The sequence below is a fragment of the Bicyclus anynana genome, chromosome 2 (genome assembly GCF_947172395.1).
Source record: "Bicyclus anynana chromosome 2, ilBicAnyn1.1, whole genome shotgun sequence".
Taxonomy (NCBI): Eukaryota; Metazoa; Arthropoda; class Insecta; order Lepidoptera; family Nymphalidae; genus Bicyclus; species Bicyclus anynana.
In genome coordinates, this window is record NC_069084.1 from 15,740,340 (window position 1) to 15,760,048 (window position 19,709).

The 19,709-nt window shown below is 38.5% G+C and overlaps 1 protein-coding gene across 1 annotated transcript; it reads right to left on the reverse strand.

Moving 5' to 3' along the window:
* Nucleotides 1-418: 418 nt before the first annotated feature.
* On the reverse strand, nucleotides 419-17,717 carry LOC112053789 (uncharacterized). The gene is made up of 10 exons (XM_052889414.1): nucleotides 17,157-17,717; nucleotides 13,895-14,956; nucleotides 13,133-13,600; nucleotides 12,499-12,639; nucleotides 11,617-11,712; nucleotides 9,612-9,736; nucleotides 8,518-8,586; nucleotides 7,732-7,896; nucleotides 5,349-5,470; nucleotides 419-3,938 (listed from the first exon to the last, which is right to left on the reverse strand). The coding sequence occupies exons 1-10, from the start codon at nucleotides 17,404-17,406 to the stop codon at nucleotides 3,734-3,736; spliced, it is 2,703 nt and encodes a 900-aa protein (XP_052745374.1). The 5' UTR covers nucleotides 17,407-17,717; the 3' UTR covers nucleotides 419-3,733.
* Between the last annotated feature and the right edge of the window lie 1,992 nt (nucleotides 17,718-19,709).

Below are 19,709 nucleotides of genomic sequence, written 5' to 3' on the forward strand. Positions count from 1 at the left end.
TAACACTACATACAACTATTAATATCTAATTAAAAAAATATACCTACAACAGACTTCAAAATACAAACGTAAACGGTAAAAAGTTATGCGTGGTCATAAATAACAAAATAAACGCGTCGACTTGAGAGCCTACTCCGTTTTGTCCGTTGAAATATTGAAAATGGTGCTCTATTTTTCGGTTGAAAATGGCGAGTAAGTATAATAGTCTGGCAAGGTCGTTGATGACACTCCCATGATATGCGGGCGACGAGGGGAAAGCCTGCGCGGGTGTGAAATCATGCGTGCGGAGAAGTGAGGTGCATCATCACCTACACGCTTCCCGGCCCGCGCAGATCATCGGGAGTGTTATGAACGAACTTGCCAAGCTATAAATTAGTAACTATGAATTAATACTGTACAATAAAACAAAAACAACAAGGTAGGTAATCAAAAATATTTTTTATTAAACCAAAATGACACTTATGTCTCGTAAAAAAAAAATAATCCAAAACTTAAAATTTAACATGTCGGCATAATGCGAGTTCACACAATTACACCTTACTAATTTACACACCTTAGTAATTTAAGCAACAACAAAATTACTAAATAAATATTATATACAACTCCTATGGCAATGTAAAGGTACGAATATCTTTGGACTCGCATCTATGTTATTAAAAAAAGAATATCTAATTAAGAAAAAGGGGTAAGTTTCTTAGTTTCACCAGTCTAGAAAATTAGGTTAGGTAGTTATGAGAATTTTAAACAGTATACCATAAAAGTATATTTACAAGAATTAACGTTAAGTATTATTTTTTTTTTAATTTATAAAAATAAGAATTTCATTTGCAATTTAAAAAAGGGAAATCCAAAAGTATCTAGACTGGTAAATAGAAAAATCATCACTCTTACAAATACCTTAAAAAAACCATTAATAAATTAAAAGCGAATATGGCTAGTATATTTTTTATCAAACATTTTTTTATGACAATCAAGAAAGTTTCGCCATTAATCTTAAATAGAGAGCTATAATAAGCGTGTGTATGAGGTAAACATATTTTGAGTAATTTTCTCCGCAATGAGATTATTAATATACAATCAAACGAAAAAAAACCGTTAATTGCTAACAATTTCCTTCTTATTAGATAATCTATACTTATAATAAATCTGTAGAGAGGTCAATTCTGTACATGAAATATTTTTCCAAAATAACTATCAGGGGGTGATTAGTGGTCGATACTGATGCCAAAAATGCAATCAGTAAAATTTTTGTCTGTCTGTCTGTCTGTCTGTATGTTCTTTATAGAAACAAAAACTACTCGACGGATTTTAACGAAACTTGGTACAATTATTCTTCATACTCCTGGGCAGGTTATAGTATACTTTTCATCATGCTATGAACAATAGGAGCAGAGCAGTGAAGGAAAATGTTGGGAAAACGGGAGAAGTTACTCAATTTTTTAAGCTTCCGTGGCGTGGTATGTTCGTTATAGAAACAAAAACTACTCGACGGATTTTAACAAAAATTGGTACAATTATTCTTCATACTCCTGGGCAGATTATAGTATACTTTTCATCACGCTATGATCAATAGGAGCAGAGCAGTCAAGGGAAATGTTGAGAAAACGGGAGAATTTACTCCATTTTTTAAGTTTCCGTCGCCGTCGCGTGGTAGGGTAGTGGTAGGGTAGGGTCGTTGTAGGGTAGGGGTAGGGGTAGGGTAGGGGTAGGGGTAGTAGTAGGGTTTCACGCGGACGAAGTCGCGGGCGTCCGCTAGTATTTTAATAATGCCGTAAATATTAAATCTATTTCACATTTTCTGTCTGTTAGAAATTATAATATCACTCTCATAAATAAATGCAGTGCGCGGGTAGTTAGAAATACTTATATTAGATAGAAAAGATAATGTAACGTAACTTTTTTTTACCAAATTAACTATTTTTAATAATATTTTAAAGCGTGTTCATTAAATATTACAAAAACGAAGAAAAAAATAAGTAAGAGAAGGAAAAAGGAAGTAAGTACTCAAAGTCTATTTAATATAAAAAAAAGTATTTTTAATATTTCTCAAAAGGAGTTAAAGAAACCTCTCTTCTTAAACTAAAAAAATCTCATTTAAACTCGAAAAAGAAAAGTATTCAAATTGAATATACCGAAAGGGTTGAATTAATGAAAAATTCAAAATTCAAAAAAAAAGAATTTCTTTTTTTAATTAAAATTAGATTAGTAGTAGAATCAAAAACAATAAAGTAAGTGACTATTAAATAAGTATAATTAATTATTTTAGTTTTACTTTCACTTTTAAATAAACATATGAAGTTTTTATAGTTTTAAACTAATCAAGTCTACAATATTTTTTTTATCAAAAGGTTTTTTGTTCTTAATTTACAGGCACATGCATAAAAAGTATGTACTTATACCAATTTGGCACTTTCTAATACAATTACTTCAAAAAATAATCCTTAGGATTTAAATCTTAAAATATACACAAGAATGTCTTGGTCCCGTTTATAAAAAATTTGAGCATTACCTAAACAGTTCATTTAACAATAGCGTAAATAATAATTTAGAAATGTTTTGCATATGCAAAAATAATGCAATGAAAAAATAAAAACAGACGTTAACATTTCTACTCAGACTAATTACATAAGGACCTGCCTCGCTAGACGTCATTTTCTGACAAAGTATATGATCAACGATCTAATGCGATTATAAAAACTGTCTCTATGGAACTGATGTTTCATAGTAAATTGACTGTTGTGGCTGTCGTTAATACTGTCGTTGTTGTTAATCGTGTTCGTCGGTTAAAGAGTATATCCCCGTATATCTTTTTGTATAGTTGATTGGCGTAAAAAATGTTCAATAACTTCTAGTGTAGTATAAGATATATCTTCTCATCTAATCTAAGCTAATTTTCCTCAAAAAATGTCAATTTCCTGAATTTGGGTGCGATACTAGTCCTTACGAAATTAGTCTGAGCATTTCTAACACAATGCATGTTTTAGATGGGAAAAATTACACTAATATTCGACGCGACAGTACAGAACAACGAAACGAAACAGCGCTGAACGCGAGTGTACATGTGCAATGTTGAATGAAACGGAACAGCGCTGAACGCGACTGTACAAATTTAAAAGAAAGAACAGCACTCAATGCGAAAGAAGAAAGCTGGATATGAGTGTCATAAATAATGATGGAAAAGCAGTGAATGTGATGGAACAGCTGGAAATCTGGACACGACTGTACTGAACGATGTTCTGTATTATTCAACCAGTGGCGTAGCGTGCCTTGGAGAGGCCCTGTATCATAATTTTTTGGGGGGCCCTAACTAAGGGTAAAAATTTCTTATAAAAGAAAAAAAGGCTTGCTTAAAATAAACATGACAAGTGACTTAACTTGTAAAGACAAAAAAAAAGGACGTTTCACAAGTTAAGTCTGTTTTGTGGCACATTGTATTGTTTTTTAATGTTTTATATGTGTATTGTTGGCGTGCTTTAAATAAATAAATTACTTATGTCATTTCTTAAATGAAACTCCATGGGCATGTTTTTATGTTTTGGTTGGCAAGCACCAGATTCAATGAGATTCTGTATTACACTTTATTAACTTTTATGGGGGTGAGGGGGGGGGGGGCAGTACCATTCAGGGAGGTACAGTCGCGGCCAATCATCACTTTCAGTGCTCTCATTTCAACGCTGTCATTCGCTAATGTGTTCAGACTACGTGACTATATAACACGGACAGTGGTCAGCAGTTAGTCCAAGTACACGTAGAAGTTACTGGTGCCGCAGTAGGCGGTGGCGAGCGCCTTGCCGGCCGCCGTGGGCGCGCTGAAGGCCACCTCACATCGCCGCGCCGCCGCGCCGTGCAGCAGCGACGCGCGCGCGCAGTCCAGCAGCCGCACTGCTATGCCGCGCCGGCGGAACGACTTGTGCGTCCACACTCGGGACACGCCGCATCTGGGAAATATACATGGTTATAGCTCGTTGATGATACTGCCATTTTATGCGGGCGACGGGGGACGTATGACTGCGGGGGGTGGGAAATAGTGTTGAGTAGGACATACAAGAGGCAGTACATTTGTCCCATACATGACGTCACAATGTAAGAGCGGCTCAACATTTAAATATGTACTACTTCACATTTTCTGTCGCGGTAGTTGCTTTACTCGTACGCGAGAGAAAGCGAGACACTAGTACAATAGTCGAATGGGACGTCATTCTGTGGTCCTGTCATATAATTTTGTACTATATCCCGTAAGACGATTCTTCTTCCAAGCGCGACGGAAATAGTATACGATGCGTTTAGAAATATTATTTTTTGAATTTGGATTTATTCAATTGACATTTTATAAAAATAAAAATTACTTAATAATTTAAAAAACTGAAATATAATAACCAAGGAGAATCGATCTATTTTATAGGTTAAAAATAGGTATGGCATTTAATATCAGTATGTAAGACAAACTATTACTAAGCTATATATTATTGTACTTGTACAAACATGACATTTGTACACGTTGCTTCAACCCAGTTCAAATATGACATTTGTATTCGTTACTTCAAAATTCAAATGTAGTGCCAAGCTTCAGTACGCCTCGCCTCATTTGAAGTGGGACATTGTACTGCCTCGGTACAAAAAAGAGGCAACTCTTACAAACTCTATTTCAAGTCATGTCCTACCCAACACTAGTGGGAAATTGTGCATACGGGTACAGGGGCCAGAAGTAAAGTGCATCAGTCGTGGGCAGTCACTGTCAACGACAACTCAGATTAAATATTCTGCAGCTGTCAGAACAAAACGAATTATTTGAAAATGAGTCTGAGGATCTAAGCAAGCAATTGGGTGGTAACTATTGCTTACCACCAGACGAGCTGATGAGCAAGAAGTAAAGGAGATAGTCCAAATATCTATGGAGCCCAGGATCAGACATTGTACCCTGGCGGAAATAAAAGAAAATATTTTTTTAAACTATTTTTGATTATACAAATCTACGAATTTACTTTCATTCTTTCGAGAAATCTCCCAAGAAATGCAACATTAACAAGGGTAATAATGGCGGATAGATGACATTTTCTATGCAGTAATCGATTTGACGTTTGCTGTCAATTGTTATGTCATAGTTGCTCTATGGGCGCAATCTTGATATAAATCAAAAGCTTGGGTTTTTATTTTATTTATTTCTTTTTATTTAGTTAGATTTATTCACTTTAATAAATTTAAATAAAATCTTTGTACTTTTTAAATTTTAATGATACGGGGTACAAGAGTGGACTTGAAATGGACCATCTCCTTTGGCTACTTTTACTAAACACATTTTCTTATGCCATGCAGACTAAGTCACAGATAACAGTTAGTCGTAAACTTACTTGACAGGGTAGTCTTCCACGCTGCAACAGTCCGGCTCTCCGGGCAGCAGTTTGTACGCTCTCGACTTCGGCTCCATTACCAGGCAGCCCACTATTTGCTTCTTCTCAATGTATAAATATGCCTGGGAATAGAACTTACTATTAGCTATAGTTAATGTCATATAAGTTACATGTATAGGCAATTACATCTATGTCTTTTTTGAGCCGTGATAACCTAGTGGATATGACCTCTGCCTCAGATTCCGGAGGGTGTGTGTTCGAATCCGGTTCGGGGCATGCACCTTGAGTTGTGTGCATTTTAAGAAATTAAATATCACGTGCCTCAAACGGTGAAGGAAAAACATCGTAAGGAAACCTGCACACCGGAGAATTTTCTTAATTCTCTGCATGTGTAAAGTCTGCCAATCCAGATTGGGCCAGCGTGATGGACTAATGCGGATATATACCTAACCTAACCCCTCTCATTCTAAACTCGAGCTCAGCAGTGAGCCGAATATGGGTTGATAATGATGATGATGATTTTTATAGTGGAATTCAAAGTTTTCTTTACTTATAAAACATGTGTTTAACGGCTTCCGTGACAAGACAGAGGTCTTGGGTTTAATCCCCGGGGGATGTACTACACGCGCGAGCACGCTCTCCACGCGCCTCCAGCCCGCCTCGGCGCCTCGCACGCGCACACAACGACCGGTGTCCGTGTTATATTGTCACGTAGATACGCAAGCACACAAATGTCACTACTCACAGTGTAAGAGTGCGGTGTGCCGGGCAGCTCGGGCGCGTACCCCAGCTGCGGATGTACTACACGCGCGAGCACGCTCTCCACGCGCCTCCAGCCCGCCTCGGCGCCTCGCACGCGCACACAACGACCGGTGTCCGTGTTATATTGTCACGTAGATACGCAAGCACACAAATGTCACTACTCACAGTGTAAGAGTGCGGTGTGCCGGGCAGCTCGGGCGCGTACCCCAGCTGCGGATGTACTACACGCGCGAGCACGCTCTCCACGCGCCTCCAGCTCGCCTCGGCGCCTCGCACGCGCACACAACGACCGGTGTCCGTGTTATATTGTCACGTAGATACGCAAGCACACAAATGTCACTACTCACAGTGTAAGAGTGCGGTGTGCCGGGCAGCTCGGGCGCGTACCCCAGCTGCGGATGTACTACACGCGCGAGCACGCTCTCCACGCGCCTCCAGCCCGCCTCGGCCCCTCGCACGCGCACACAACGACCGGTGTCCGTGTTATATTGTCACGTAGATACGCAAGCACACAAATGTCACTACTCACAGTGTAAGAGTGCGGTGTGCCGGGCAGCTCGGGCGCGTACCCCAGCTGCGGATGTACTACACGCGCGAGCACGCTCTCCGCGCGCCTCCAGCCCGCCTCGGCGCCTCGCACGCGCACACAACGACCGGTGTCCGTGTTATATTGTCACGTAGATACGCAAGCACACAAATGTCACTACTCACAGTGTAAGAGTGCGGTGTGCCGGGCAGCTCGGGCGCGTACCCCAGCTGCGGATGTACTACACGCGCGAGCACGCTCTCCGCGCGCCTCCAGCCCGCCTCGGCGCCTCGCACGCGCACACAACGACCGGTGTCCGTGTTATATTGTCACGTAGATACGCAAGCACACAAATGTCACTACTCACAGTGTAAGAGTGCGGTGTGCCGGGCAGCTCGGGCGCGTACCCCAGCTGCGGATGTACTACACGCGCGAGCACGCTCTCCACGCGCCTCCAGCCCGCCTCGGCGCCTCGCACGCGCACACAACGACCGGTGTCCGTGTTATATTGTCACGTAGATACGCAAGCACACAAATGTCACTACTCACAGTGTAAGAGTGCGGTGTGCCGGGCAGCTCGGGCGCGTACCCCAGCTGCGGATGTACTACACGCGCGAGCACGCTCTCCACGCGCCTCCAGCCCGCCTCGGCCCCTCGCACGCGCACACAACGACCGGTGTCCGTGTTATATTGTCACGTAGATACGCAAGCACACAAATGTCACTACTCACAGTGTAAGAGTGCGGTGTGCCGGGCAGCTCGGGCGCGTACCCCAGCTGCGGATGTACTACACGCGCGAGCACGCTCTCCACGCGCCTCCAGCCCGCCTCGGCGCCTCGCACGCGCACACAACGACCGGTGTCCGTGTTATATTGTCACGTAGATACGCAAGCACACAAATGTCACTACTCACAGTGTAAGAGTGCGGTGTGCCGGGCAGCTCGGGCGCGTACCCCAGCTGCGGATGTACTACACGCGCGAGCACGCTCTCCACGCGCCTCCAGCCCGCCTCGGCGCCTCGCACGCGCACACAACGACCGGTGTCCGTGTTATATTGTCACGTAGATACGCAAGCACACAAATGTCACTACTCACAGTGTAAGAGTGCGGTGTGCCGGGCAGCTCGGGCGCGTACCCCAGCTGCGGATGTACTACACGCGCGAGCACGCTCTCCACGCGCCTCCAGCCCGCATCGGCGCCTCGCACGCGGATACATCGACCGGTCTCCGTGCGGTCCACTATGCACTCTTCTTTCCAACCCTGGACACACATAGATATTATTTTCACTTCTGGTAGATCTGGATAGCTTAATTACAAATTTTGTATTTATTAACATAAAGTAACAAAAGTTATATTTTAGACTTTCTAACACTTATCTCTTCTACTGAGAAAGTGGTGAAAGCCCTTAACGTCGTTAAAACGTTAAGAGCGAAAAAAATTCTCCAATAAAAACATAACTTGGCTGGTGGGAGGATTCGGCCGTGGCTAGTTACCACCCTACCGACAAAGACGTACCGCCAAGCGATTTAGCGTTCCGGTACGATGTCGTGTAGAAACCGAAAGGGGTGTGGATTTTCATCCTCCTCCTAACAAGTTAGCCCGCTTTCATCTTAGACTGCATCATCACTTACCATCAGGTATGATTGTAGTCAAGGGCTGACTTGTAAAGAATAAAAAAAAAACAACATATTCAATAAGTCAATTAATAATGGAGAATGGACAAGAAAACTGAGAAAATGAGATAGTTTGAACAGTGACGTGATTCGTTGTTTCAATAAAACGGCCGATTGTAGGAATTTTTATTTTATTGAAAATCATAGTAACTGTCTGTGTGTATGTGGATCCCAACACTAGTTAGTTAACATCTATGACGATACTCACATTGAACCTCAGTACATCGGTGGCGTTGTGGTGCACCAAGTGATCATGCTCATCTTGAGGGTCACCAATCTGTAACATTTGTACATTTTAATATTACTTAAATCTACTGAAGATAGAGAAAAGACTGGATTTGTTACCCAAGTAGGCCACTTTCAATTGACATGTTTACCGTTCGGATTAAAAACGTTACCTGCGATTTACAGAGTATAACTAAGTAGTATCCTCTGTATCGAAGAGCAGATGGACGTTGGGGTCCCAAGGTGCTGGAATGGCGACCACGCACCGGAAAGTGCAGTGTTGGTCGACCCCCTACTAGGCGGACCGAGGATATCAAGCGGGTTACAGGGAGCCGCGGGATGCTGGCGGCTCGAGATCGTTGTGCTAGGAGGTCCATGCAAGAGGCCTATGTCCAGCAGTGGACGTCTATCGGCTGATAAGGTAAGATAAGGTAAAGACTAAGTAGTATCTTATGGAAACATATGAACTTTCTCACTTCACTGTAAATTATATTGATGATATTTTGGTATTTTCTGAAACATTATCTGATCATATTCAAAACTTATCACTATTATTAAAACTTAGAAGTAATAGCAAAAGGAGGTTTTAAATTAAAATTCTCAAAGTGTAACTTTGCACAGGACTCGGGTAAATATTTAGGCCATATTATCACAAATAACTCCATTGAAAGATAATTTAATTACTATTAAAAATTTCCCTGTTCCGAGAACACAAAAAAATATAGGGCAATTTTTAGGGAAAATGAACTTTTATTAAAAATATGTGCCAAACGTATCAATTATATTAGACCTACTCGCACTACATAATTTATTAAGAAAAGGACAAAAGTTTATTTGGTCGGAAAAATGTTATTTGAAAAAATAAAAAATACTTAGCTTAAAACCTATTTTAGCTATCTTTAACCAATGCCAAGCTATACTTATTTTATTTCCTGATGAATATTATAGTTTTATATTTTTTGTTATGTGCAATAAAGAATTTATCTATCTGCTTCAAACAAAATGTGTGTCATTGAATTGACTCAAAAGTTTTAATTATTTTCCTAAAACACTTACAACACTATGTAAAACACTAACCTGATAAATAACTCCACATTCTGTACACTGCGTGATACCAAACCTCTTCTGCCCAGCATCGAGGATGTATTGGTTGCTTCCACTTTTGATCATTTTCTTGCCTCTCTCTGTAGTAACTGACGGTTCTAAAATCATCAATACATATAAATGAAATATTATCGAAAAAGAACTATCGATAAGGAACTTAATGTTAGATTTTTAATTATTTAATAATTGTAAATACATAAGACAACATATAAAAACTCCTTCTTGCAGATAAATATTTTAATCTGTACTGTTTATTAATGATTATGGTTTTATTCTGAGGTTTGGTTGGGTATTGTGGTCTATGAAAAGGATGATGACATGTTTGGGGTTAAGTTAAATTTAATTAATGTATTAACCTTCTACTAAAGTAACGATTTGTTTAAGAATGAGTAATAAGTTATTTGGAATACAGTTTAATCATTCCAGCTTGTGTTATTTTATACCTATTTTATCATCAGAAGTAGGATATAACCTTATAGTAGTATAGTATTCATTCGAAAGCTAACTCATCCTAATAACTATACAAACCATGCCCACATAGTATGTGGCAAGAGTACTGGCTGCATTTCCGCGCTGGACAACCACGCTGAGCCAGCCTCAGACCAATTATTGTATAGGACCTGCCTCGCTAGACGTTACTTTTCTGTCAAAGTATATGATCAACCTATAGAATCGATGTTAAATAGTTGTAATCGTGTTCGTCAGTTAAAGAGCTCCGTAAAAATACCTTTTTGTGTAGTTGAATGGTGTAAAAAGCGGGCAAAAACATCTAGTTTAGTACAAGATATATACCAAATCTAAGCTCGTTTTCTTCAGAAAATGACAATTTTGTTAGAGACTATGAGTGCGATACAGGTCATACTATACTTGGTCTGAGGAGCCAGCCCTTCTGTCACCAGTCAATATTATATTACCTATCTGTGATTTCAAAAGAACTGTATTTTTTCAAATGCTTATATTGATGTGACAAAACACAAACTAATTATAATTTTTGTCTGTCTATATGACCAGGCTAATGTGTGGTTACAAATATAGATTTCCATGTAGTTTTGTAAATTTGCGGTTTTTGTTGTTTTAACATTATTTGGGTCTGTCATTATGTGGGTCTTTGAATTTTTGTTTCACTAAGAGAAAGCTACATTATTAGGGAGTAACACGGGCTACATATTATCCGGGTATCCCCACTGGAATGGGAACTATGCGGGTGAATCTACGAGATTTTGCTAGTTACATATATGTTGCAATTGACGACAGTCTTCTTACATTAATCAAGTAAGTATGGCAGGTAGAATGTATGCTGCACATACTACCTGTCATGCATACGTCATCATTAACAACCCATATTCGGCTCACTGTTGAGCACGAGTCTCCTCTCATAATGAGAGGGGTTAGGCCTTAGTCCACCACGCTGGCCCAATGCGGATAGGCAGACTTCACACACGGAGTGAATTCTGGCTGAAATTTCCGGCTGGTGCGAGGTTTCGGCCGGGGCTAGTTACCACCCTAATGGCAAAGACGTACCGCCAAGCGATTTAGTGTTCCAGTACGATGTCGTGTAGAAATCGAATTAGATGTGGATTTTCATCCTATGCCTAACAAGTTAGCCTTCCACCATAGATTGCATCATCACTTACTATCAGTTGAGATTGCAGTCAAGGGCTAACATGAAAAAAAAAAAGAATTAAGAAAATTCTCATGCATGCAGGTTTTCATAAGATGTTTTTCCTTCACTATTTGGAATACGTGATATTTAATTTCTTGAAATGCACATAAATGAAAAGTTGGTGCATGCCACAGACTGGATTCGAACCTGCGCTCTCTAAATCAAAGGCAGAGGTCATATCCACTAGGCTACCACGGCTCATACATGCATTATCATGTAATAATTGTATCAAGTATCATGAATAAATTGTTTCATAATAAAATAAAATGAATTATACATATAAAATGTGAGAAAAAAATAAGCTGTTATAATTACCTTTGACCTTCGGTGCATTAATTCCAGGGTTAGGTTCACTGAATATTGAGAAAAGTTTATGCGGCTTTTCCTTGTTTGGTCCTGTAGAGTTGGCAACTGTGAAAAATGCGTAATATGTATTAAAAACACAAATCTATTGAAACTAGCAAACGCACGGTGAATCCATGGAATGCTAAGATATAAGAATATATAGAATATCGTAGATAAGGAGAGACTAATGACACATTACGTAAAATGACGATAATAGGGATGATGACAGTTTTTTCAATTCTATATAAATTAAGAGTACGCTAATAGTAAAGCAATTTTGTAAAAGTAACAGGGTATCTGCGATCATTACTTTCGGAGCTACAGGGATTTAAAGTCAGATTTGCGGCGCTGCCGCGGATCCCTGAAAAACGCCCCATACAAAATGGCACGAACTAATGACGTCGTAGGCAATGTAATGATCGTTAGATTTGTATGTGCGTTCAAACAAAATTAATAATATCTTTGTCATTTGTGCGTTTATGTTTGTAGTTCATTTATTAAAAAATGTCACATTTAATGTAAGGAAGCTAAAACTGTAAATTTTAGTTTTCATCTAATTACGATAAAATATTTTTAATAGATTTTGAAATTTTATAATCTCATTTATTTTTCAAATATCCAGACAATCTTTGCTTTTTATGTATAAATTAGTTAACATTGACCCTATTTTCCCGAATGTATCATAAAAATCAATATATTCAAACCTAGTCATCATCCCCATTATGTCATTTTCTAGAGAATACAATGTCAGATGATTACAAAATAATATAAAAAACAGATAGTCAAGGCTCCAAAGGACTACTAGAATCAAGAATTTTCGATGTGACAAAATAAAGGTTAGTGCACACTCACCAGGGACATCAGGCTCAGGTTCTGTGGAGGCCAGAACAGCAGCTGCATCCATGTTGTTGGACTGTGCCATTTGTAGTATCTTCTCATCCAGCATGCTCAATTCCCGCTCGATTTCATCCAAATCTGGTATCTCTTGTTGACCTGAAAAGTTTTTAAGTGATTTAAATCGATGTATATGTATAGTAATGGTGTATTTGTAGATTTTTTTTCAAACCAATTTCCTGATAACTTGGAGGAACACTTGACTCTGAAAATAAGAACTTAACAAATAGATTCGTAAATTAAAAAATAGTGTTAACATAGAATACCTTACAAAATTCTATATAATGCCCCACACCATGGAATAAACCCTACTACTCCTAACAAGTTAGACCGCTTGTTTCTTAGAGTGCGTCATCACTTACCATCAGCTGAGATTGTACTCAAGGGCTAACTTGTAAAGAATAAAAAAAAAAAAAAAAAAATACTGAATGTTTATAAAAAAAATCCTTCTCAGTCTGTTATTTCGCAAGTCAATAAGAGATCAGACAGATCTACTCAACAGATTATCATGTGGTTTTCACAACATTAAACAAGATGGCTTTGAAAGCTATCTTAAGACATATCACACCAGCAGAGTCACTTATTTACTTACCTTGCACAACAGTTCCATCTACTAGAATGTATCCTCCTTCCACTGGCAAGTACTGGCCGTCCTTAGACATCTCCCCATGAGCATCCACATAGGCTTCCTGATCCATCATCACTACGTCTTGACCTGCCTGTACTTCACTGGTCAATTCTACTGGATTCATCACATTCCCTGCCAAATTTTGTGATATTTTTATTTGAATATTTGAAGTGTTGGCTATTTGTGATGCTTTTGGATTCCCCAACTCTACAATAACAGTATCAGAGTCCAATGGCTTGAAACTATCAGTAACTGGTACGGCTGTAACTGGTTGGAAGATTTGATTGGTCGCCTCTATGACGTTGCTGTTGAAACAGGGCAGTTCTTGTGGTTTTGAGTAAATTAGTTCAGATTCTGGGACCTCTTCCTCTGTCCACTGGCTTAGCAGGGCTTCTATTGTTTGTTTTTCTTTGTCAAATGGGTCTGCTTTTTCTAAAAAAAAAAAAGAGTTATACTAATATTATAAAGAGGTAAAGTTTGTGGTAATAAATGAAGTAATCTATGCACCTACGGAACCAATTAAATTTTTTTACTACTAGAAAGCTACGTTATTTGTTAGTGTATATTGTAGTGTGGCTATATTTTATTCTGGTATTCTCAGTCGGTTAATGTTATATATTTTTTTGTTTGTTCCATACCTATTTTAGTATAAGCATTTACAAGAAATAATTATTTAGTTAAATTTCAAAAGCTATATAGCTACATTACTTTTAATGTAACACTTACCATCAACCGACGATTGGCTTACAATAGAAGCATCTTTGTTCAATGACTTGTTTGCGACAGTGTGCTCTAAACTAGCATTGAAACTACTAGACAATGATTTATTTGGACCCTGTCCATTGATAACTTTGGACTTATGGATTTTGGGCTTCCGAATCTTATGTCTAACTCCCATATTTATCTCACCAGGCCTTCTCTTACGTCGATGAGAATGAGAATGGGAAAATGGACGACGACGCTGAGTGTTTGCAGTCTCTATAGCATTTGATATCTTAGCAGTAATTGTCGTATTCAAATCTGGATTTGATTTGCCGTAGAATGACTTGGTTGATAGAATCTCCTTAAGTCTGTCACTATTGAAGAGGGACAAACGAGCCTTCGGTGCTACGGACGGATCTAAACGAGGCTGTTTAGGCACTGGACCTTTATCACTCATTCCTTCGTAGTGAAGCCTTTTGAAACTCTTACCACTCCCACCAGATTCAGGACTCTCTGCTATTTCTATGACGGCCCGACGGTGACTCAACCTTGGGGGAGATTTATTTTGAGATGTATTGTTTGGTGTTTTTAACATCTGAGTCGGTGAGATATAGCTACTCATGTCCATTTTTGTTAAACATATGACAGCTGTTTTAATGGGTGTAACATTTTTCTTTTGCTCAACTAATATGCCTTTGAAGCTCTGGAACTTTGGTGTCATTTTATGCCTTCTTGACGATCGTCGTAAGCATTTTGTTGGTGTATTTTCTTTCGAGTCAGTACCAGAGTCTGTGTCAAAGTTGAGATCTTTGAGAGAACTGCTACAACTTTCTGTGTCTGCGATGAGGTTTGCCAGGCTCTTCCTGGCCTTGCTCGAAGTTGAAGATACAGTGTGTGCACTGGTGCAGGAATGGGTTGAGGAGGGTGTCCCCTGATGATGTTGCACATGTGGGGTGACTGGTGTGGATAAGGATCCATATTGTCCTTCAGGACAGGAATGTCTAGTCTGGTACTTTTTCAATGTGAAGGGTGATTTCATGAAGTTCTTCAAGCTGTTGATGGACTTGCTGTGGCTTCTGGTTTCATCTATAATAAAATATTTTTCCAATTAGTTTTGAGAATGTGATTAACAAAAAGGAATGTAAAAATTAAAAAGAAAATATTAGAATGAATTATCATTAGAATTACCCATAGAATAAATTAGTGTAATTTAAACCTTATTTGTTCAGCAGTTAAGGGTCTAGCTCTCATACCAATTACCTTAGGACCTGCTTTGCTAGATGTTACCTCAAAAGTATCACAATGTAACATGTTTATACAAACTGCACTTATACAATCTATGTTTCATTGTGTTAAAATTACATGTGTATTACAATTTAAATTTATAGTTGTGTGTAGTGTAAGGACACAGGATATATTTATTGGTGTTAAATATTTTCGATGTGTGAGTTTAGCTTGTCCCCCCTCAAAAAACTACAGCCAATTTTGTTGGTGAATTTGGGTGTGACAGAAGTCCAAAGGCAATTAGTCTGAGGTGTAGCTCAACAGTGAAAGGTCATGGTTACAATCCTCACTTGTTGGACTATTATTATCATTATTATTGGCCACTGGACATAGGACTCTTGCATGGACTTCCAAGCATAACCTAGTCCTCGGTCAACCTAGTGACCTAGTTGACCAACACTGTGCTATTATCACACCCACTCCTACCTGCACAGTGTACCAAAACATATCCCACTGGAGTTATAATATCTACACAATTTGTAGTGTTCAACTTCAAAATGTACTAGAAGTTTTGCACAATCTAAATCTCAGTAACTTTATAATTCTATTTATATAAACCAATTGAGTATTTTAGTTAATTTTAGAATGAAGTTTTTTCTTAATATTAATTTGAAGATTCCTCAAATCAAATTGAAGATTAAATGATTACCAGAATTACAATTTGCTGCACTGTGAGAACAGGGAAGTCATAAAACAGAAGTCTAATTTAAGTAACATTTAAAAAAACAAGTTAAATTACTTTTGAGTTGAAATATAAATCACAGTTTGCAATTACATACAGTAATTATCTGCACTTGCAATTAATATTACTAATATATATAAATGGTCAAATTATCAAGGTTAATTAACCAAGACATGTATATGTTGAACCACTAAAATTAAATTATATTAATGCAATAAGGATGCTGAGTAAGTCATTCTTGGACAATACTTATAGAATGTTTACTATTTGACTACATTTTATAGTGTTTTGTACTGCCTAAGTAGGTTAATAGGTTGCTGATATGATTTAGGATTAAAATAGGTTTGTGTTTGTAGAAGTATACTAATATTATAAGGAAAGATTTGGTTGTTTGTGTGAATTGGCTCTAAAACTACTAGACAAATATGAAAAATTCTTAGCCAATTTCAAAAGGCGAAAAGAAGAAGAATGAAAAATTCTTTGACCATTAGAATCCTACATTATCCCTGATAATAATAATATAATAATTATATAATGATTTATTTATTTTGCTATCATCCGCGAAAATTCGGCGAACCCATGCGACAACGTCACCCAGGTCCGACAAAATACTCTCTACGTATGTTTCACCCCGAAACCGGAGCATCCTCAGGAGATGTTGACTCTACAACGTGCAATTGCAAAGCATTTATCCCCCTATTCTCATTGGAACATGAACTACACAGGTAAAACCACAACCACAACCGCTTAGTAAATTAAAAAGAAAACACATTCAAACTATAAAGAGTTTGAAGTGTTAATTTATCAAGTACCACAATAATATTGTAATCTAGAGATAGGGCACTAGTGCATCATAACTGAGGCTGACAAATGTGCATAATAATTGTCTTATTCATGTGCATTACCAAGATACAAGATTTTCCTTTAGGAAACATTTTCATAACCATGTTGAGCAAGTCTCCTCTCAGAATGAGAGGGGTTAGGCTAACAGCCCAATGCAGATTGGCAAATCTAACACACTAAGACTCTTTTTTCTCAGGTCTGCAGGTTGAAAAACAGAAAACATTTTAAAAATGTATAAATTGGGTACAATTCTCCCACACAAGAACTTTGGCACTCAAATTATAGTATATCTTAAAGGTAAGGTATTTAGTATTTCATATGTTATTTATACAGAGGTTTTGGTGGTTTTATCAACAAATATATGTAGATGTGCACTACAAATGATATTTATTGAGAACTCAATTAAATAAACGCATTATTTGCAGCGTTTTTAATTAAAACACAATAAAAAACTAACTTTTTATAAAGTATACTTACGCCAAATCGCCTTTTCAGGTGTTTTTGGAACACTATGGTCTGAATCATCCCCTGAGGATTGGTCCAGGGTGCTGATGATTCCGAGGTCACACTCGTCACTGTCACTCTCGCTGTCCACCACAGGGAGGTGCCGATGTTTTGTCAGGGACTCCCGCGAGGCATCAGCAAACAGAGTCTTTTTCCTTTCAGACATTTTAGGCGTATGTTGATGAGGTATACGCAAAGACCGACGAGGCGTTGTCGCAGACATTGTTCTTGGCGCTAATCACTTCATATAACAGTCTTTTTTAGTCACATACATGAAAACACAAGCGTCCAGTTTTTTAACACCTGCCTTTCGCGCCTACATAGTAGCACATTTGAGCTAACTTTTGTTCTTTAACTCTAGTTAAAACTGCTAGAAATGGCTACCGATACGTGTTAAGTCAAAAATTAAGCACACCAAATGTTGTAATGATCTTAGCACCTAAAAATGTAATTGTGAACTCTTTTCACAAAACGTTTGCCAGCAAGCAGGCATATTGTTTGTTTGGCGCGTAAACATCTGTCAGGCTTGGTGTTGTCAACATGAAATAATAATATTATTAGTAGGAGGTACGTGGTTATGACGAACTAAAATCGACTTCTTTTTTATTAATGCTTAATTGCGATTTATCTGACTCATAATATGGCATACATTTATTATTCACAGGCTTAATATTTGATTACATCATATAAACTAGATTTGTCAAAAATTTAAAATAATTTGCGATATTTTTTTAGAATGGCAAGATAAACTTTTAGCGCCACCATTTAAACCAAAGATAATTGACCATCCCCGGCCCAGGCCTACGTATCTAAAAAAATCTTGATAACTCTACTTTAATGATGACACCATTACTTTATCAAAAAAAGTTTGGTACAACTATTGACGACATTTTTAAATCATCTGTTATTTTGTCCACAATAGGGACAAGCTAAGCTTGCCGAGCCTGAGTTTTACGATATTTTTTGAAGACTTATAATTGGTATTTTTGTTCGTTTTCTTCTTTGTTAAACTTGTTAGTAACAGAAAAAAAAATACAGCTTCAAATGTTACATCGCCGCTTTGGTACACCAGCGACCATTTTGCCCTAGAAGAGTAATAAAAAATAAAAAATTTTAAAAGCCAATATCTTAAAAGGATCTGGTTATATAATTGAGCCAATTATTTAACCAGATCCTTATTTATACATCGTATAATCATCTCCATATACTTTTATACGGGGGTTTACCTAAATTCTCTTAGCCGATATTGTATAGGCCAGTGGCCATTCCCCTTTAACATTGAACTGACTGAATTTGCAAATTTAAAAATGGCACTCAATGAATTATCGGTTAGAATAGGTTCTAGAGGTGAACTTTATCAAAATTTATATGGCCTAAGTCTAACCGACTAATCTTTTGACACCATTTTTCATTCCTTATAATGGGTCCAGTAGTTTAGGCGGTACGGTAGGACAAATAAGCATATATACGAGTACATACCTGCATACATAGACTGCCAAAATCATTACCGTTCCTTTTGGCTTCGCCGTAGTCGGGTAAGAAGCGAACTAAAAAATTAGGAATGATAACGAGTAAATAGGTATTTGTTTGAGAAAGCTTTTGTCGTTTTCTACTCGTACGTAGCAACTGCTCAACCTTTCGTCACAGAATATATCTTTCGTCAACAAGTACCATTTAGATAGGTACTTACCTAAATAAAGAACAGGACGTACCTAATTATTGGCTATTGCACATTAGAAATGAATTACAACAAAAAAAATATATCGGCTTACGTACACCCAGGTAAAAATTACCGGCTTTTTTATTCCAGTTAGCCCTTCACTACGTTTGGCCCGACACACACTTGGCCGGTTTATTCCAGTTAACCCTACTCTGCGCGTGGACCGAGACTCACTTCGCCGGTTTTTGTATAACAGTTAACCCTACTCTGCGCGTGGCCCAAGACGCACTTCGCCGGTTTTTTTATTACAGTTAACCCTACTCTGCGCGTGGCCCGACACGCACTTGGCACTTGGCTGGTTTTTTTTATTGAAGTTAGCCCTTTAATGCTATGCCATCTTACCGGATGGTAAGTGACGATGCTGTCTAGGTAGATGGCAGCGGGGTATGGCACTAGAAGGTGGTACTTTTTTTTCATGTTGAGTAGGTAAGTGCCGATGGCTCTACTACGGGGACACCGGTGAGTTTGGGCAAGCGCAGCAGAAGCATCGCCTGATGATACCCGAAGGCTGAAAAAAAGACAGAAGACGGAACGACTCTTTATGGGCGTCTCCTGTGAGACTCGGACCTCGGCTTAGAGGGCCGTTCGAGTAGGTGGTACAAGCTTATACCTATAGCTTATAGCTAGGTAATGCTATCTATACACGGCATCATTCTTGCGAATCTTAAGCGACAGGATGGTTCTTAATTAGCCACAGCCAAAGCTTACTCCAGATGAGCACAATGAAAAATATTGCCCTCACTTTCATTGCAATATGACAAACAGAATGAGCGATATTTTCGACTCTTGCCGCTATTGGTCGACAG